This window comes from Manduca sexta, chromosome 3 (assembly GCF_014839805.1).
Source record: "Manduca sexta isolate Smith_Timp_Sample1 chromosome 3, JHU_Msex_v1.0, whole genome shotgun sequence".
Lineage (NCBI taxonomy): Eukaryota > Metazoa > Arthropoda > Insecta > Lepidoptera > Sphingidae > Manduca > Manduca sexta.
The window spans coordinates 3265182-3286991 of NC_051117.1; the positions used below are offsets into that span (position 1 = coordinate 3265182).

A 21810-nucleotide genomic window follows, 5' to 3' on the forward strand; every position below is an offset into this window, starting at 1 on the left:
ACCCTGGTCCTGCCGGTAGTGGTAGTGGTCCTTGTCCTGCGCGGCGGGCGAGTGCGCATGCGCGTGCAGCGCGTGCGGCGCGTGCGGGTACTGCAGGCGCGGCTCGCCCTCGTACAGCGCGCCGAACGAGCCCGCGCCCACGCCCGCCGGCGACATCTCGCCGCCCACCGACGTCTGCACCGACACGTACATTAAGTCAACGGGAAAAATTATCGACATTATTTCGATTCTATTTCATAAATCATAAAATATTTCGAGAAATTACTTTTATTTGTTTGATAGTAATCTTTCTTTGGGTTTATTTTTCTAATTTAGATTAGACGATATTTGAACTCTACATCGCAATTTTGACTCTGCCTTTCCATAAGCATTAAAAAAAATTATATGTGATTTTTGACAATAACATTGTTGTAAAAAGTTTCCCGAAGGGTCTAGGCTAAGTGACCGATATAGTTACAATATTGATGTTCAAAGATTATTTCAAAATTTCGATATTCTTGAAAATCGTTGCTTATGTCTTAAAAATTTTTAAAATTAATTCCTTCAAGAAAAGAGGAACATTATATGGCCTTGTTTGTATGATATTGTATTGCGCACTGCACTGTTTTTATTTAAAATTTTAATCATGGTTGATTATCGATATAGATATATAATTATCGTATCGCCAATCCCTAAAGATAACGTGTACGTGTCTCTAGGGATTGGCGATGTGATAATACACAATAATCTATAATGGACGCGGTTCGTGTAATCTTTTCTTGCTTCTTAAGGATAAGAGAAAATGCCCATATGTAAAGCAAACAAATATTTAAGATATGCAAATGCTTGCGTCCATAACGGCACTAAACGGTACATAGTATAATGTATGTTGCATTTTCTATAGAGTATACCATTAAAAGTGTTAATTTTGTTTATAGTAATAAGCACATAGCGCGTCCTTTCTATATGGTCTAAACCTACGTCTGTTCTAAACTAACTTTCTTAATAAACATGAAAACTATTGTACATAAACAACCTTGAAACTGCTTAAACCACGATAAAAGAAAATTTTGTTTTAATGTAAGTATGTGATTACTTCTTTTTATATATAATTTTCATTATCATACTATATAAATTTTGTGGGACGGGCTCCCATACACAGATGGGCCTTCTCCTTTATAGAGTTATATATATGCGTAAGTGGCGTACCTTGTTGTAGTCGGAGAGCGAGGAGTCGGAGTTGGAGGCGGGGTGCAGGTCGGCGCTGGCGGGGCTGGCGGCGCGCTCGGGGTCGCGCGGCGGCTCGAAGTCCAGCGCCGCCATGCCGGGCGACACCGGGCCCGGCGACGAGATGGCCGCGCCGATCTCGCTGCCCAGCTCGCCGCCGAACGCGCTGCCGCCGCTGCCGCTCTGCGACACCATACACCGGTTATCACTCCGTTACTACCGTTATACCAATCTTTTTTTACTCGACTACGGCGAAACGGAAGAGGTATCCATTTTACGATCCACTTTAGCGTCGCTACTACTGAACCAATTTTGACAACTAAGGTGTGAGGTTATTGTGCGATGCCATATAGTTATAAACATCTCACAATAAAGACAAATTGATATACTCAATAATATAATTTTTCGTAATTTTAGTTAAATTGTATCTGATTGAAACATACCTGATGTGGGAAGTGATGCGCGTCTGTGTATGTGGGAGTGCGTGAGGAGGGCGCAGGCGAGGAGCGGTGGCTGTAGGGAGTGTGCGCGGGCGAGGGCGTGTAGCCGCCGCCTGCGGGCGACGCGGCCGGGAACGGCGTGGTGTTGCCTCCCACCCCCACTCCCACGCCCACCACCCCCGCGCCCGACGGCACCGGAGACCGCGAGTACGGCCGTGACTGCGTCTGCAACGAGAAAACCACGCGTTACTTTATTGCACGCAACGAAACTGAATGACAGATATGTCTGCGCTCCATGGATTATTCATTAACGTTGAAAACATATTTAAACCGTAGCGAGACTATATAGGTCGTTGTTGTATGTATAACCTCATCGTTTTATTGCATTGACATTCACAAAATGTCGTTATTAATGGACTTTCAACTGACCTGTGGTGCGGGCGAGCGTGCGTAGGGTAGTGGATGGTGCGGATGAGGCGACTGCGAGAATCGAGGTTGCTGAGCAGGACTCGATTGCTGAGAAGTAGAAAGTAACATAATGTAAGTTTGTATTTTAATTTTAAAACACTGAAGCGAAACGATCACGCTCCTTATAAAGGAACTGAAGTTAAAGTTGTAGTAGAGGTGCAAGTTGTGGGTTACCTGGTGCGGATGGTGGTAGGGTTGGTGCGCGGGGCTGTGCGCGTACATGGGCGAGCGCGCGCTGAAGGCGCGGCCGGCGGGCGAGCCGTACCCGCCGCCCGCGCCGCCCCCCGCGCCGCCCGCGCCGCCCGCCGGCGACGGCGCCGCGCGCCCGCCCGGGCTGTACGCCTGCGACGCGGGCGACGCGTACACGCCGCGCGGCGACGAGCAGTACCCCACGCCGCCCACGCCGCCGCCCGGCGACGAGTACCCGCGCGACATGCCCAGCGCCGACGACACGTCCAGTGGCGAGTCCATGCCGGACATGTCGCCTGCAACCGTATACACCACGTCAAACACTGGGCACACTTCATATACAAATCTACCAAATCTAAACAAAGTAATAGCAAATTATTAATAGAATAATGCAGTGATACAAGCAGTGATAAAAGCAAATTATTAATAGAATAATGCAGTGATACACACATGGTGTGCCGTCTCCGCCGGCGGGCTGGGCCTGCGGCTGCGGCTGGAAGTAGCCGGCGCCGTCGGGCATGGCCTGGTGCGCGTGCGCCGGGTGCGCGGGGTGCGCGTGCGAGTACAGCAGCGAGCCCTGCGCCAGCGGCGACGGCAGCGACGGCAGCGAGCCGAGCTGCTGCGGGAACTCGCCCGCGTGCGGCGCCAGGTAGCCCTGCTCGTGCGGCAGCGACGACAGCGACGACAGCGACGACTGCAGCATGGGGTTCGACTGCAACGCAACACAATGCCTTATGTGTATTGCACCCAATAGTAAGTACAACAATTGTCTGTATTGCCGTTCTGTTGTCTCATTTAAAACATATGAAATGTGGTAATGCGCTTACATAAAGTAATAGTAAGCCTGACACATTATAATCTCTGATTAAAAATATAAACGTTTTTATACGCCACGAAATGTCAACTCCCCTGTTCTAAAATAATTGGTATATATTATTCAAGGTGACCAAGTAACTTACGTCACAGGAAGTCACATGACCACACGCCGATCGAAATATTCAGTCGAACACGTTTCTTGAGCAATCATTACAATACTCATGCATTTTAACGAGACGTTTCTTTTTTCTGGAAATTACCTAAGCTTAGCATTTATTGCGAAGAATAGAATATTTAAATACCAAAAACGGTCAAGAGTTGCCTGCAAATTGAAGTTTTAATGGCCGTTGTCACGAGCGTTCCATAAACATTCGACTTTCCTATTTAAATGCCAGCAAAAAATTGCCCATTCGTCTTTTGTCCTGAATGAGTTTTACAGACAGCATACATTTTTGCAGGATGACTACGCAAAAAATAATTTCGAATTGTTGCTTCGTTAAAGACCAGGAAACTAATATGTCGAAACTAGTATGGATGCTGCAATCACCTGTTGTTGCTGTTGCTGTTGTTGTTGTTGCATGAGGAACTGTTGTTCTTCGGGGCGTATTTTCTTGGGTCTACCACGCTTCTTCTTGGGTGGCTGGTCTCCGTTGGGGTCGAGCGTGGGCGGGGGTCGCGGCTGGCGCGGGGCGCGGGGGGTGGGCGGCGCGGTCTCGCCGTTCTCCAGCTTCACCTTCTTGGGTCGGCCTCGCTTCTTCTTAAGCGGCACCTCAGTGCCGTCCTCCAGGATGATCGTGTCGCCTGGTTCCGGCTCCATTGTGAGCCTGCCGACACTTACAAGCTTTATTACGGAGTTCTTGACTAGATTACAAAATACACCTAACGGCAACAGGTGTGGCGTGAGGCAATCATATCTCGTCAGTCGATATTCTATTGGACCCCACTCAATTACCATCAGGTGCAGTGAGGTCACTTTATAAAAAAAATACAGTATGGTTGCTATGTCTTGGCCGGTTTGAAAAGATAATAAGCGAAAATTGCTAGACAGCCTTTTCTTAAAAATGAATTAGTCAAAAAACGAAACTACTATTATATAATACGTTGTAGTAACGTGTATCTGGCGGCGGGTCGGCGCGGGCGGTATTGTCTGTGTACCTGCGGATCTCCATCTCCTCCTGCGGGCGGCGGCTGGTGTTGTCGGGGAACACGAGCTCGGCCTCGTCGACGTGCGCGACGAGTCCGTTGAGGTAGTCGCGGAACTTCTTCAGCGCGGCGTAGAACGGCACCTTGTCCGCCGCGCGCGGCAGCTGCGCGCAGCGCGCCGACGACGACGGCATCACCCACATGTACTGCGCACACACACTGTCACTCGCGCTGCGCCACGCGACACATCACAACGAACGTTTGGGCTCTATCTGCCCGAGCAATGTCCTCAAATTACTTTAATTACAATAAATATGTTCGATATTAGGTAATATAATAAAAAAATGCGTCCATTACGAACACTCACAGTGTTGGTGCCGGCGACGGTGTCCGGTTGTTTCCCGAAGCAGAAGTCCTTCTTGCCGGAGAACACCTCGTAGATGAGCTTCCCGTTGAAGACGGCCACCTTGGGCCGGAAGGTCTGCAGCTTCTCCAGCAGCACCGCGGAGCCCTCCTTGATCTCGCGCCGCGTCAGGTCCGCCGAGCCCTTGGTCGGCCGCGGCACCATGTTCGTGAAACCGATGCCGAAGTTCAACAGCTGCAACCGATATGAAACAAATTATAGTCGCTACTTTGGTAGATGTTTCGTACGATTTTGTTTTGACACCCCTAAATTGTACGTTTCTGTTAGTTAGTGGATACAGCACTTTATATTTATTATTAATAGATAGTTTGTAAGTGGCATTATGAGTTGATACCAATAATTGGTCTGTTTCCACCATCTAGCAACGATGTGTACGCGCTGCTGTCTTTTGACTTTAAAGCATAAATGTATAGATAAGGTAGGTATAGGTGTATAATTCAAACTATGATATCAAACACCTAACGTATTGGTGTACAGGGAGTACAGCAGACTGCGATGCAATTAGGAATTATATAATAATCAAATGGCGTTGCTACTGAGTATCGTCATTCATAGTATTAACCATTGGAATAATTTTGTCCATTAACTGTTTTAAAATACCAGAATTAAGCAACGCCTAGTGAAAGGAAGTGAACCTCAACAGACCGATAGACTAGTCAGCGAGGCAGTAGGTATATAACTAGGAACGACTTCTCAGAATGTAATCAAGAACGCACTTCCCAGTGAAACGTAATTGACATGTTATCTTGTTTCCTTGTATCAAAAGTTTTAGAGAGCGTTAAGAACTTTTGGAAGGAAAATATGAACAAGCGTTAGTTTCAGGAAACAAGGTAATGTTTATTTATTTAAAGGATGACCTCACTAACTTGGTGAGAATCCTGCTCGAGAGACATTACTAAAATAAAAAGTTACATCTTTCCGTGTTTTTAGATGGTAGAATGCTAAAGACAATTTTATCTAAAATTTGAATGTATTGAGGTACCACAGTGATTACTAACTCAACAATATGTGTAGGGGTAGTGCGATCTCGAGGGGCTTAATTCAATGTCCTTTGCACATATTACTATTAAAATATCTATATACTCACATATTCCTATCTTCAAAAATAAAATTTTGTACTCACTTGTTGAAACCCAAATCAAGTTTTATATTCAATCTTATATTTAGAATATACTGCACTTATGGTGCAGCCAATTATTTATTGTTTTGTCTTAATATGTTCATGCTGTGACAGCCTGTAATTAAAACAGCACTGCAGCAACTACTTACTGAATTGTTAAAAAAAAAAACTATGTATGGTGAATGTTTTGTTGACTGTTCAAATAAATAAATATTTTTTTTTTCATTGATCATATTAGAGGAATACTCTTTAAGAGTATGCTTAAGGTAGTGATATTTAAACCTGAAATGATCAGTGATTGGTTGTTAGTTGGCCCCACTTCTTCCTTAGAGAATGTTATTACCTTGTAGTCTTCATCGGCGCTCATCTGCTCCCTGGTGAGTCCGGACAGGTAGAGACACTTCCAGAAGTGGTTGCCGGGGCCCGCGTAGTGGTGCCCCTTGTACGCCGCGAACAGACCCGGGTTTATGCCGATCTAAACCATACACAACGTGTAATAAAATATATTGTCGAATGTTTTCAATAGATTGTGTATTTTTGTTAAAATAAATATATTTTTAAAAGTTCATAATATAATGTGTACGAATATTTTTCCACTTGAATCGAATTGTATAAAGATAGTTTGTAACGTTATTATTTAGTATTCCAAATGTTGTAAATATGTACTATTTGTGTTGAAAGCTACGAGTAATGAGTACAAGTATGATGGTTTCACATCTTAACAATCATACAGTCTGTCATCACATCAATTAGAACACAGACTACATCGACGGATCCTAAGTAAACTATCGCATCTAAAAAAAAAATGATTTTTACTTTTTAACATTTCGTTATCTATGTACTTTTTATTACCAAACCCATTTAAAAAAAAAAAACATTTATTCATATTTTTGAGTTGTTTTGTAATTGCGTAAGTAAATAGAGAAAGCTGAAAGATGCATATTACAGAACATAGATAATAAAAAGCTATAAAAGTATAAATCGAAATTTTATCACATACAATAAGTTTACTTAGGAGCCATATTTTGATTGCAGTGATTTCGACTTTTTGTGTATTCCAACGGGATGACATACAGCATGTATACATTTTGTTGATATGATGGTATATGCATGTGTGTGCGTGTGTGTGTGTGTGCGTGCGAGCGTGTGTTGGCGGCGCGACCGTACTCACAATGATGATGTCGAGGTTCTCGGCGAGGTGGTCGGGCAGCGTGCGGCGCGACACCTCCTCCTCGCTCATGCCGTTGAACCGGTCGTGCTTCTTGCGCTCCTTCACCGGCCGCGGCACCAGCGCGCCCTCCATGCCCTCCGTCTTTATCTCCATACTACAACAATTATAACGTACATCTTATTACACGTCATCTTTACGAATTTTATAAATCAAATTGCGTGTGGATGTTCGGATGATTGTTAGCTAATCGGTTTGGCACACGCAATATCATGTCCTGCATGTACTCATATGCAACCCTTTATCTCAGTAATAAGCCTTCGGATAATCAGCTTTTTTTTGAAGTTTTCAATTATGTAATTTGTTATTGCATTAGGTTGTAGAAGCAAAAAAGCTCTAAAGGCTCGAACTTATTGGAGATTTCAATAAACAATCCTAAATACTTTCTTTTGATCATTCATAAAAATATTCCAATCAGAATATAGTTATTTTAACATGCTTACAAATGATTTGTTTTGATTGGTTTAATCTCGAATCGGTTAATAGGATAAAATATTAAATTGGGATAGTTTATTGAAATCTATCATTAAAATATAAAGATAGTGCTATGCCATCTCGGTGGTAAGTTCAGTACAAAACAAAAGTTGTTTTGATTAACAAGAAACGTGAGCATCTCTCGCAAGTCGCCAGAATTATGGCGGCTATAAATACTCGCTTAAATGACCTAATATTGCGGGGAGCACGCGAGCCGGCGGGCTGTTCCGTCAACTTACAAACTTTCGACTAGAGTTGATATGCTTTGCAGAACCGTGTCCCGTGCGCCGGTACGTGAGGACCGCTGAAGTTAACGCGAATAACACCTTAACTAGTGGATTACCCAACCTTTAGTTCTTTGAACTGTATTGCGCCACGTGCAACCATATTTACAAAACGAAATTCCGACTTCTCTTCAAAGAATATACAGTACCAAATATCCATTACGGATGTAATAATGAGCAGCATATTCTTAAGATTCACTTATACATATATGACAGACTCTGTTTAAATTATTCAATTTATTAACCAAATTCTCTTGTATCTAACTAGGCAATGTCGCTTTATTTATTTCTATCGCCAAGCCGTGTGCACGCACTGTTGCTCAGTTTTGAATAACTGGTAACTGGAATTACTGTGCATTGTGAGACTGAGCACCCCAGGATGGCGAACGTAGTGCTATACAATACAGTAAATACTTTCTATGACAAAATTCTGGGTAATAATGCCATTTATTAGTAAACTTTAGGGTTTACTTCACTCAAAAGAATGAAATATTCAAAGAGGTAATAAATAAAATGGGACATCAAATATCCTGACTTGAATTTGTTTATAACGGGTTAACAACACAAAAAACCTGCGAGATTGCTGCCTCCATGTAAAATATACCTTCGATAAATATGATACAGACTGTTTCGACGTAAACACCATCTCGAGCAGATAGGTTTCCCAAACTGAAATATAAAGTCTTGACACGTCATGTGGATTGTCCATTAGTGACATCATTATTTCGATATTCGCGACTGAAAGCCGACAAATAAGGAATACATGTATGCTCTAAAGGATATGTAGAGACCTGACTAGTGCTCCGTCTTATTTCCGTTTTGTGATGTAATACAAGGATTTTTTCCGGTGCGAATATACATCACCTTATCTTTGCAAAACATGACAAACATATTCAATAGTAGTAAATAAAGCAGACGAGTCGATAGCCGGCTTCGTTTTGGAAAAATTTCAACATTCTGCACCGGCGTAGTTAAAGTCGAGTAACTCGAGCTTAATACAAGCCAAAACCTTTGATAACTTGGTATCTAATTCGGGACACAGCCCCTCAGTTTGCAGGTATAAGATGAACTAATAAGGCGATAACTGAATTACGTCTGAAATCAAATGACGTACGTTCGATAGCCGTGGGTTATGAAGAAAGAGTGAGCAGTGTAAACAAACGTGAATAGTCAAGGCTGCGAGCTCGGTCCTGCCGACGGCCCCGGTGCACTCTCCATCTATAAATCTGAGCCGCATTTCATCACATCAGGAGTTTGCAGAAAAAATGATGAGGAGCGAGCTCGACACGCGCGTTGAGAGTTCCGTACACGTTATTATTGTAAACTCACGCCACATTTTGTAGCGCACATATATTATACAACTCATACTTTACACATCGAAATTGCTGAATAGTTAGTTTAAGATTAAAATTTAAATTTTATAATGAAATGGTAGACCGTTTATGTGATAGTTTTAATTGAGTAAATAAATGAATCTAGTAATTTCATTGATGTGCGCTATAACGAATGCTTAATTCGGTAAAATATTTAGCCCACTACTTATTGCACTTCAATGATAGAGCCTGTTTAACATAGACAAACGCTGAAACTTTAGTAATAGGGTTCCATTTGCTCACTTCGAATACGGAACCCTACAAAAAGTGTGAGAGTGGCGAGAGTGTCGAAAGCAAAGCACGTGGCGCTGCCCACATGCCTAGCAACCCGGCCACAGTGCGTCACAATCTCAGGTGAGTACCTACTGTACGGGAATATTTGCAAAATCCTCACCCGAGGTACCTATTTATATTCGTAGGTGTATTGCAGCATTACTGCGCGGCAATGAGCCGGCTCGGAAACGAGATGAGTTAGGTTCGATAACCCGGACGAAGACATATTTAATCGCCATATATTAAGTACTGATTTTGATATTTAGTTACTCTCTCATTCCTACTTATAACCAGGTCATATGATAATATTATCATAAAGTAGGATTTCGATTACATACATTTTTCACCTTTTTGTTAAGTAAATAGATAATTTAAATTTGCGCGTTTTGTATCCGCCATTTTGAAAATCACTGGACCGTGAGATGGCGAGTGAATGAAGCGGCCAAACATTCTACAGTTATCGATAAGATTACAAATAGGCGAGACAACATCTACAGACGTTATATACAAAATTCGTTTTCTTAAAATGTAAACAATCACTTTACTAACTTATCTTATTGCGTCAAAACTTAACGAAACTCTATTCAATTGGTTTGCGTATAACTTTCAATAATTCAGGACTTGTACAAATAAATAAACTTTGTGTGACTGTGATTTTCATATTTAAGCCTTATCCTTATCACACGTCATTAGTCTACATAAGAAATACTTAAACATAGCCTTTATTATGCTTTGACTAAATATTTTGTGCCAGTGTTCCATACAGCTAACTGCCGCGCCGCGCCGTTTTCAATAAAACATCTCGATCACTTCCGATCCCTAGCGTAAATGGACTAATCACAACAGTTTTTTTATACAATATATATATACTTTCAAATTACTAATGTATATTAGTTTATTCCTGAGATTGGATCGAAGTCAAAATGGGAATCGTTTATTGAAAACGGTCGTATATTAATTTTCACGGTTTGTTTGTTTTATCCGAGAAAAGGAGTTTTATGTAGACAGACCAGCGTGCAAAAACTAGTTTATCACCGAGAGTGCATCTGGTCAATGACATTTTCTTACTCCAGGTAAAAACGAGTTATAGATTTCATTTCAATATTCAGTCTTGGACATATATTTTGTTATTTATGCAACCAAAGACGTGAAGTCATCGGCCAATAAAAATAATAGTATAATAAGCAAATTTTTAACGTTTCACACGTCCTGTCCGCGCGTGTGAAATAATCATCAGATCTTATCGCCGCCCGCAAAGGTTATTATACAATTAAACGAGGAGAAGTTCGCTCGGACCATCACACAAAATACTCAAAATACGAAAACGCATTCAGTATCCTGAGATATTAGGTGTTAGATCTTAAAGTGGCCAGTAAACAGGCGACAATATTCCAAATAGGAACAGACACCCACCCAGTCTTATTCTCACTTCAGAACTATCAAATGAATTCGATTTTAAATATTCATAACATTTCAAGAATTGTACATAATGTGAGACGATTATCTAGAAGTCACATTAGCGCTAAAGCGCCGCTCGTCAATACTAAAATGATTTAGGTTACTCGGCGTGGCGGCGCTGGCTGTGCACGCACCTAGTGCCACCCGTCCTAGTTTCCCCGGATCTGCCCTAATTTGCAACGCGTCCGGGAAGCGGCCAAGGGAAACCCGATTTTCTGACGCCAAAAAAAGGAAGAGATTGTGTTCTAAGCTGAAGCCTGTATCGAATAAAGCCCCGGAGGGTAAAACATAGATGCAATTAGTGCATCGAGATAATTTTTATCGTGTTTCTGGTAGGGAGCAAGGCACTTCGGATCGAACACAAATACGGAAAGGATATAACTCATGTGCTCTGGAATCGAAAAACATGTAAATTATTGCTTCATTTGCGATCGAACGCAGAACCTCGCTGTTTTTACAATCGGGAATGCTATTAAATTGATAACGCCATTTTCCAATAAACCACGTGTACCACGGGGATGATATATTTCACCTAAATGTATACCTAAATGTTGCTGACCGTTGTTGATGGTTGGCAACATCGGTCAGCAACAGTAATGGCGGCTGCCCCAACACGAAAATGGTACGGCTCGCTCAGCGGTCCAGCCGAGCGGAATCCACCTTGATCTGATTATTTAGCTGGGATTTTTGGCTGGCGATAGTGCGGCACATCGGTTCCGGTACAGAAATACACGCGCGACGTAAACACAACGTGCCGGCGAGTGCGCACGCGCACGCACGCCGGCTTGCGCACCCTCCAGATAATTAGCTCTGTTCGTGCGTTTTTCAGACACATAGCGCCGCGCGAAATGTTCCACATTGTGATCGTACGCAAAAATTATAATCGACATTGAAACATTTAGTGGGAATTTACCACGCTGTTATTAACGACGACATTGTTATAATGCCGGCCTGTTTTTATGTGGGTTTTTATTATTTAAACACCTATTAACTTTAATTGTAATCCTTAACCGTCTCGAGTATTACACACATACGTACAGATGATCACGTCTTTATTCTCGATGAGAGGCACAGGATCTCAAGTGGATAAATTTATTACCTTGTTTATTTTCATTTTATATTGAGATATTCATGTTTTTTGTCTTATCAGGCGCAAATACTTATACTTGAATATATTTTGATGGCGCCACTGAGAATCGAACATAAGATCTGACGGTTTTCGTAAAGCATATAACGCTGTCATTAAACTGATGGGGTAAATAGATTATGCAAAAAAATCCACGAGGTTAAACTCCTGGGAAACTGCATACATTAGTATTATTAGTTGTCCACATCTAAAAAACATTCGAAAAACTATGCCAAACGACTAATTGCACCGCATTTTAATTAGTTCCTTGTGCATTTAAATAACAGGAAATTTTACCCGACCTGTCTACCCTTATATGATAGACATAGTAACTTTTTATTGAATTTCAATGAGATCGGGAAGTTTCAAATATTTTGTGATCATATAAAATTATACGTGTATTTACTGTCTCTGTGATAAATAAATAAATATGCCCAATTGTCATCAACATAGACTTCACAATACAACAAAATATAAGTGTTGTGTTATTGGGATCTGGACGCCAAAACTCTCTCCGACACTTTCCATTGGAGGGAGGGGGCGTTAAATCGCGGGCAGAGTCTGGCCCCGAAGGAGGTGGAGGCCATGAAGGCCTCTCTACGGCAAGCCGCCGTGGAGGAGTGGCGTCTCAGGCTGGAGGCCCCGTCAGCGGGGCTCCGGACTGTCGCGGCAGTGCGTCCTGTCTTTGCTGAGTGGTTGGACAGGCGCCACGGCGTGGTTTAACATTTCGCCTGACGCAGGTACTCACCGGGCATGGCTGCTGCGGTGAGTATCTGTGTCAGATAGTAGGGTAGAGGAGTCTGCCGTGTGTCACCATTGTGACAACTGCCCGCGCGATACGGCCCAACACACGTTGGAGTCTTGCCCAGCCTGGGATGAGGAGCGCAGCGCTCTCGTTTCAGTCGTCGGAGGAGACCTCTCGCTGCCGGCTGTGATCGCTTCCATGGTCGGCAGCCGGGAGGCCTGGCGTGCGGTGGCCCACTTCTGCGAGGTGGTCCTCTCGCAGAAGGAGAGTGCCGAGAGGGATCGGGAGAGAGAGGATCCCTCCCGTCGTCAGAGGAGACGTAGGAGGCGCCGGGTGGACGACTGACCGGCGTCTCCCGCCCTGTGGATTGGGGGCGTTTGGAGAATTTCACCACGGTATCCCCTGCCTGTCGTAAAAGGCGACTAATAGGGGCCACGATGGGGGTCGTCGGCGGGCAGCAGGGGCTGTCCGCCCTAGTGCATTTTTGTGCATTTTTGCACATCTTTCGGTTGACCCCCGGGATGGACGGCAGTGTGCAGTTGGCCTCATGCTGCCGTAGACGCCGAGGGCGTCCTTCGGTGCGTGGGGCTCCTGAGCCCCTCCCCCCACAGGGAGACGGGCCGCACTAGGCGGCACCGCGCAGGGGCGGCTGTGGAAGCAGACTTAGACATTTCCGTCAGAGGAAGCTCGCAGTCGTCCCTAATGCGCCGAAGAGGGCCACCGCGGAGTTTTAGTTGGTATGCCGTGCGTTGTACATAGGTTAGGGACTCGGCCCGGCGGTCGCCTGAAGGTCGACATCAAATCCAGGCGGCGCAATGCCGGGTCGTAAGGCACGGTGACCCCAACATAACCGCTCAGTCGCCCCCCACGAAGGCTGAGCGGTAGTCATAAGACACTTTCTTCGCGAAAACAAAAAAAAAAAAAAAAAAGTGTTGTGTTATGGGTCACTGTGAGACATTGTAGGCCCAACAAAATTCAGACCCACTAATAGTTTCGGATATCAAATACGTAGTTTTGTTCAACGTGAGAATCGAACCCGCAGTTACTCATTCTGCAGCCGAGTGCCGGCTCATCGTTCGTTGCGCCGGAGCAGTTTGTTTGATTTGACTGCAGGAATAATAATATCTTTTGTATATTTTGTCCTAGGGTTATGTGCGTTAAGTGTAAGCTGGTCGCTAGGCAGACTGGAGCGCATTCACGTTACGTATAGCTGTCTAATATCTGAAACTAATCACCAGCACCACGACAGGTTTTAATTTTTTGACTGTGAGGTTTTGTGTGGTGAGGTGTGTGCTGGCCGCAACCCTAAAATTGCTATATGCAGTCCAAATAATGTCTAGTGAACTTTTTTTACTGTTATTCTTGCACTCATAAACAATTTTAAGCCATAAATAAAGGGACAGCGCGCTGGTTACTAAAATTCTAACTAAATATGTTAGAAACGAAATGCAATTGCATAAAATATTTGAAAAATCGACATTAGGTATCCGCCATCCGCGCTCGGTCTACAAAACGAAGCCGAGCAAAAAAACACCCGACAACAGTTATCCGGTGGCGATGGCTTTTTTCGCAAACGTCTAGAAAAAAATATAATTCATGGTTGAGGTGAAAGCGCATCTGCCAAACACTGCGTGGGACGGTGACGCAGTTAGCGGCGAGTGGTGCGGGTTCCGTGCGGCGGCCGGCGCGCGCGAGCGATGTGGGGCGCGCGGAGAGTGCGCGCGCGGATCGCTAATTCCGTCGCGGGGTCACCGCCCGCCGCACTAATTGTGTCACCATGCTGCACCGTGACGTCACACGGGAGCACCGGACCACGGGACCAGCCCCACACCCACTGTTACCACAGCAAATATAGAACACCGAAGCACGAATCAAAAGGCACGGACAAGGTGAAAAATTGAGATCATTTCATCACGTGCTCTTTGCACGCCAACCGGCTAGTGTCCGCTCGGCATGTCTCGCACAGGCCCTTGATGGATCATTTCAACTACTGTGTTAATTACACGAAATAGCATATTATAACCGCCCCGGTCAAAGTACTCATGAACCGTGAGGTACAAAACGTGAAATCCCGACAAAAGCGCGCCATGTGGCAACACCACCCACCACTGATGCACGCTAATCACACCACCGACAATGCATTTCGTATGCGCCGCCACACCGCCTCGCCGCGCCACATCGTGCGGCGCTCCACTTGCTGCACCAAAATTTTGATTTAGATGGCCAGATACAATGTGTTTACTTATGGCTTCAGCCTCCGCAGCGCAATGATAATGAGCGTTAATAAAGTCTTCCATACTAACGAAGACGTTTCTTTACGCACTACCTTCAACATGCGTTAAACATCTACTGTGCATTTTCCGCGATCAAAATTCTCATATTATAAGCTAATACATTACATCAGAACTTGATTATTTACTTGTCAAATCCATCCAAATCAGTTTATGCATCAATCTCTTATAAACATGTTCAAAAGAATCCATTTATTACAACAGCGGATACTTGTTTCAAGTCTAGTTGACCGAATGTGATACCCACAAGTACGATTTTTTACTTGACCCTGCGTTTGCTAGCCTGGCAAGAGACGGCTTATACAAACACCCCGGACTTTTGGATGAGAGCTTTACGCGCTCGCAATCCTTGAAAATGATGCGACCATTGCTGAGGGCACCCCACTAATGGGTTACGAACCTCGACTCAGGACGGTCCCTGGGAGAGCATGACGGAGCAAACTAACAATCTAACCATTAAGTACGACATAAGACTATGCATTTAATCGTGGAGTCAGGAGCGTGCGACCGTTGGATGTAAGTATATATTTATAAAGAAGATTTCCACAGCATGATGTCAACATGAAACGGGTTTCATAATTATGCATTATCGCATAAAACTAAGAAGCAGTCGGCTATAAATCCCACAATGCGGGAATACTACATTCTAATCGCTCTAACTGGGTTTATATATATCGTCTTATATACGTGTGCACTGTGTATGTGTGTATGACTTAGCACGAACGGTCAAGATAACGCTGTATTCGAGAGATACTAAAGAACCTTACTTACTCGGGCTTGTACTGATCTAACTTCAATACTTGTGTCGGGTAATAAACGTTGTGAATTTTCGTTTCAAATGACGGAAATTAGCTTGTTGAACAGAAGGTTCACTAATCCAGCTCCACCAACATAAAAGAAGTCAAATGCATGCGTTTTATGTACACCCAAAAATCATGTGTGTCTTAATGTTTTTACCGCACATCCGGAAACAAATATTTACAGATTACAAACATACGTCCACCGTCAAGAATTGAACTGATGCAGATTATTTACTTTAATCGTTTGCCATCAAGGCAGAGACACAAGGGTTGGCAAGTGATCGCATGCAGGGCGGTGTTGCGCAACACGAGGAGCCATCATCGAGGGGTGACGGTGACAGCAGCGGCACACCGAAATAGCAGCCGCGCGTCACCACCGGCAGCGCGCCCGAACGGGGGAAATTACGTTGTGTAACGCGCACTCCATACTAACAACCATAGATATCTACAATTTATCGTCGGCGACACGATTTTATAATCGTGGTTTTTTGTCGTAGTACGCGCGTCCTAGAGCACTGAAGTTTACATGTGCCAGATACCTACAAAAAACTTTAAGAGTTCTATCACCTTTTGATTGAACAATAATGGTCATGTACTCTCTTCCTCGTTAAAAAGGAAGAACACCTGGACCCAGCTGCAGGACACAGTGGCGGATTAAGATTTTAGACTAACGCTGTCGTTGTGCGATTTTATTGTCGCATTGCATACAATGTCGCCAATCCCATGGGTATGTTGCAATTTATTTTTACAACAGTCGCGTCATATGTGACAGAACAAATAATAAATTCTCCCAGTTTTTTTTTCTTGTAGTATCCCGTTATCCAGACTCCACACTAAGATATAAGTCTCGTGGGATATCAACAAACAACTTGCTTCTACGACATCCACACCTGAACCATTTTGTGCATCACGCAAACATTTACGCTCCATACAAGAATCAAAACTGTGAGCTTTTATTTCGAGTCGTACATAGTACTTCTACAAAGAATCGCACTAAAACAAAACTCATTGCGCCGCGTCACTACGTGGCGAATCGTTGCGCACTTCCCTCAAAGCGGTTATGGGCACACAATTAGCGGGCTAAGATAAACCTCGTCTTAAAAGTTGTCTTACATTGAGGTCACCCAGTTCTTCGCATGATTTTCGATTCTAGCCGTTAGACTATCGAAATAGGCGTTGCGAATTGCTATAATTTGAATGTACTAGACTGCATTTTTTAGGTCTAGGTGAAGCTTTAGGTATCCAAAATGTTTTTTCGTAGGTGTGCCGATGTAAATTACCTTTTTTTTTATCCAAGCACGGCACAGTGATGTCACTGCACCTGATGTTTTGTGAAGTGAAGTGCGAAGAAAATGTCGACCGTCAAGAGATAAAAAACATCCCCAGACGGGCGGTACAGTTATAAGTTAGTTACGTATGAAACTAACTTTTTGTACGCTAATTTACTTGATGAATTTTTTTTCGCAAAATAGAAGCAGGCGAGTTTAATTAAACTATAGTAAGCACCTCAAAAACACTGCCGTTTTCTGTAAGTGAATGCTTTATTTAGGATCGGTTCATTAGTTCTACGCATTACCCAAACAAACACATTTGTCCTTTACAATGTAATTTATTTATTATTTATATTGCAATGCACAAGTTATACACCACGAAAGCATGCGAATTTCGAGCTCTCGTATACTCGCGGTATAAATATTACGCGTCATTAACTAATTACCACTCGTCTCACTGATCAAGGTGCATGTCTGTGCCGACACTTGACAGCGATAACTCAGTATTTTCACAGCGCAAAAAATAATAATAAAATTCCACGTTTTTTAATGCAGTGCGTATGTTATGAAGATTTTTGTCGAGAAATAAAACTGTACACGAACGTTACACTGCCACTCTTAGAGTAAACTCTCAAGTACATCTTCAATGCATTGAACTATTTAAAAAGCAAGTTAAGTTAATTTAAGAGCCTGTTCTCAACCTAGTCGGTGTTGTAAAATACACAAAACTCGATACGACTTAATATATAATTTGGGATGATGTTAATATCTATACTATTATATAAAGCTAAAGAGTTTGTTTGTTTGTTTGTTTGTTTGTTTGTTTGTTTGAACGCGCTAATCTCAGGAACTACCGGTCCAAACTGAAAAATTCTTTTTGCGTTGGATAGCCCTATGTTCGTGGAGTGCTATAGGCTATATATCATCACGCTATACCCAATAGGAGCGGAGCAGTAATGCCTAATCTCAGGAACTACCAGTCCGAACTGAAAAATTCTTTTTGCGTTGGATAGCCCTTTGTTCGTGGAGTGCTATAGGCTATATATCATCACGCTATACCCAATAGGAGCGGAGCAGTAATGGCTAATCTCAGGAACTACCGGTCCGAACTGAAAAATTCTTTTTGCGTTGGATAGCCCTTTGTTCGTGGAGTGCTATAGGCTATATATCATCACGCTATACCCAATAGGAGCAGAGCAGTAATGGCTAATCTCAGGAACTACCGGTTCGAACTAAAAAATAATTTTGTATTGGATAGCCCTTTGTTCGTGAAGTGCTATAGGCTATATATATCATCACGCTATGCCCAATAGGAGCGGAGCAGTAATGGCTAATCTCAGGAACTACCGGTCCAAACTGAAAAATTCTTTTTGCGTTAGATAGCCCTTTGTTTGTGGAGTGCTATAGGCTACATATCATCACGCTATGACCAATAGGAGCGGAGCAGTAATGAAACATGTTGCAAACACGGGGAAAAATTATTAGTTTTGAGAGCTTCCGTTGCGTGCGCTGCGTAAACGGTTAAAGTTATGCAATAATGATGTATGACGGGATTGTTCCTCTTAAAAAGTTCTAAAAATATATATTATAAAACAAAGTCCCTCGCTGCATCTGTCTGCCTGAACGTGTTAAACTCAAAAACTACCCAACGTATTAAGATGAAATTTGGTATGGAAACAGTTTAAGACCCTGGGAAGAACAAAGGCTCCCGGGAAACTACTACTTTTATAACGCAAAACTTTAGCCTGAAAAACTTTATAACGCGGGCGGAGCCGCGGGCAAAAGCTAGTGGGTTTATAAAACAGCGACCATCGTAGGATTCAGACCTTAATATAACAGCGTCTCAAGTGCTGATATCGCCCTTCAGAGCGAAACTGAGTTCAATGTAGTCATTATATCTTAAAATTTGCTTTCACCCTCCAGGTAATTCATATACATACAAATATGCAAATCAAATAGGAGTAAATGCCCACAGAATTGAACTAAAGAGCTAAGAGATATCGCACATAATGTTTTCACAACTGGAAAGGCCAGATATAAAGCGCGCGGATGGAATTTTACGGCTCCTATTGTGCGAGCTATTGAGATCGTCTGCGAAATTTTTAAAAAGCGCCGGTTATTTCTACACTCCAGATCAACCTGCTGGAACTAAGGCGCCGTGCAAACTACAACTTTATAAATTGTCAGTGTCATAGTATTACATATGTGATTTCATTAACAAGTTGGTAAGTGCGTGCGCAACGCCTTAGCTACTCCAAAGTGATATCGACGCTACATACGTTTTATGCATGTTTCAGAGTGGAGTTGCCTTAGTCTTTATGACGAACTTCTGGTTTGAGTTGTCTTCACACCGATTAGAGGAGAATCTTTCTATGCTTCATAATGTTTCTAATTCCATAAAGATTTTGTAGCAATGTAACAAACGAAGAGTTTATGTAGTTAGTGTTGACCATCACACGTTAATGCTAGAGAGTTGAAAAACAAGTATGCAATCCCAAATAACATTTGCATATTGTGTAACGTAATGTTGCGCTCATTCCGCCAAAGAGTGCAGTCCCAAAGGATCTGAGCGGAGTGCTCGCGCTCGCAGCGAGGCGCGGAACACTTGGCACGCACGCGGACGCCGAAACAAACATACACGACAATATACACATAAACATCCAAAATACACACTAGTCCTGACCCAAAAACTCATGTGAGACTCGGCACCAGTCTCACATGAGGTGGGTAAAACATACGAGTCTTTCGACCTTACAACACCCAGAGCCGATGTTCGTGGGTCACACATTAGTTGAGACCCCACGCAATACATGCTCGTACTCCGTTATCAAATATATTATTATTACATATTCCTAAGTTTGTGGATTAAATTAATTTCATTTCCTTGAGGATAAATATGTCACGAGCAAAACCGCAGATAACAATGCATTGTTTTTGATAAGTGTCGGAATATATTACAAAATTTTACGCAGTTTTCATCATGTCCCTCACAGTTGGAAGAGGATTCTTAGACATCGATACAATGTGTGTGATTTTTATTGTCGGTAAATTTGTTATTTTCGGTGTGAATACATAATGCATCGCGAAGCTGCGAGGAGCGAGGAGCGGCCGCGGCCCGTGGGCGGCGGGGACCGGTCCGCGACTGACATCATTCCCAAACCAACTACAAATTTATTCTAGCAGATTGGAAGTGCGATTAATTTTCATAAAAAAAATCTCACAGACATTAATTGGTGTGTTAGTAAATCTTTACAAATATTATAAATGCGCACGTCACGATGTTTGTTTACACTTGTATTACATAATCATATTTCGTTGTTGAGTTATGTGCGCGGGATTAGCGCGGTTTACTCTTCGTCGAGGGTTTAAACACCGTTTTGTAAACAAATATTTTGTAAAAACAAATTTAAAAAGTAACCTATTGCATGCGGCGGAATAGCGAACCGGGCGTTTTAATATCTGCCATTATGTAAATAAGTGGTTTATTTTCGTAAAAAATAGTGTATATTTACATTAGTTACTCATTAAATTAAAGTTAGAGAATTTACGCGCGATAATTTTGTCATAATTAAGGCTTCTATGCCAACTAGATTATATCTTTATGACAGCAGCGCGTCTGTGCGTCTGCTTGTGACGTCAACCTACATGTTTTGTTCAATTTCAGACAAAGCGAGTTAAAGTTTTAATTCAAATATTAGCTAATCGCGTTATTACATTATATAGGCCTGCGTCCCCCAATGGGCAAGCAGAAATAGAAATAAATGCACAATCGGTAACTATTACCGTCGGTAAATAGCAATAAATTTAAAAGAACTACCACATAAAATTTTGTAATCGGAATACGAACTAACTTTACAATTCAAAACCAAAATCCACCTCACATACAAATGTATATTGATAATGACTTTTCCTGTTAACTGTACTGAGGAGTGTCACCGAGACATCGTTTCAGAATATGAGTAATTTCATGAATTTTATTTGGAGAGCAGGGGGTACGTATACAAGAAACCACCTCATGGTGAACTTCATCACTTTTCAACTTTATTATGGTAGAGTGGACTTTAAGGCAAGTGGAAGTTGGGTAATTTTTACTATAATCAACCAAAGAGATACGCAGTTCACCTTGTAGTATCAGTCGAGAGTTTATAACTGTGTCTAATAAATTGCAATAGGATCACCCCTATGGCATGGGATCTAATGTAGCAGGCGAAATGTGATTGTGATAACACCCTTGCCTGAAAACGTGTCATGATGCTATGTATGTACCAACTATCAAACTAGTCGCAGTTCACTGCCTGTATGAACAACTACACAAAAAACGAGCGTTATGTGTGGTGCATTTTATTCTTAGTGTGGCGGCAAGGGCGCGCGCCGACCTTGCGCCGCGCACACAGAAAATGGACGCGGACTGTCAAAACTCACTCGTATGTATATTACGATTCACCTTAACTGTCGCCTTGTTGTGTGCTTGGCCTGTACACAGGTAAGTTTTGGATTCGATTCCCAACTGACATCTTTATAGGTTTTTGAAATGGGAACAACATGAACGGGTTCAGTGAGTATGCCAGATCAAGCTGTATTCATGAGAAAAATCGACAGTATTACTTTTTTTCTAAAACTAAATATGCATAGGGGCTGTGCCTAATACCTATTGAGGACAAACGGTCGCGTATTTGAGAGA

At 42.8% G+C, this 21810-nt stretch overlaps 1 protein-coding gene across 6 annotated transcripts in view; it reads right to left on the reverse strand.

Annotated features, from left to right (window-relative positions):
* The window catches only part of LOC115441221 (trithorax group protein osa), a 64681-nt gene that overhangs the window by 11519 nt on the left and 31352 nt on the right, over nt 1-21810 (reverse strand). For 5 of the 6 annotated variants that reach the window (XM_037439070.1, XM_037439089.1, XM_037439081.1 and 2 more), the window contains 11 exons: nt 6978-7131; nt 6150-6281; nt 4630-4860; nt 4275-4468; nt 3667-3952; nt 2754-3015; nt 2289-2599; nt 2076-2162; nt 1650-1871; nt 1189-1389; nt 3-174 (listed from right to left, as the gene is read on the reverse strand). In XM_037439070.1, coding sequence (XP_037294967.1) covers nt 3-174; nt 1189-1389; nt 1650-1871; nt 2076-2162; nt 2289-2599; nt 2754-3015; nt 3667-3952; nt 4275-4468; nt 4630-4860; nt 6150-6281; nt 6978-7131 — 2252 coding nt within the window. The remainder of the gene's footprint in view (nt 1-2; nt 175-1188; nt 1390-1649; nt 1872-2075; nt 2163-2288; nt 2600-2753; nt 3016-3666; nt 3953-4274; nt 4469-4629; nt 4861-6149; nt 6282-6977; nt 7132-21810) is intronic. The other variant, XM_030165911.2, reaches the window with a different exon arrangement.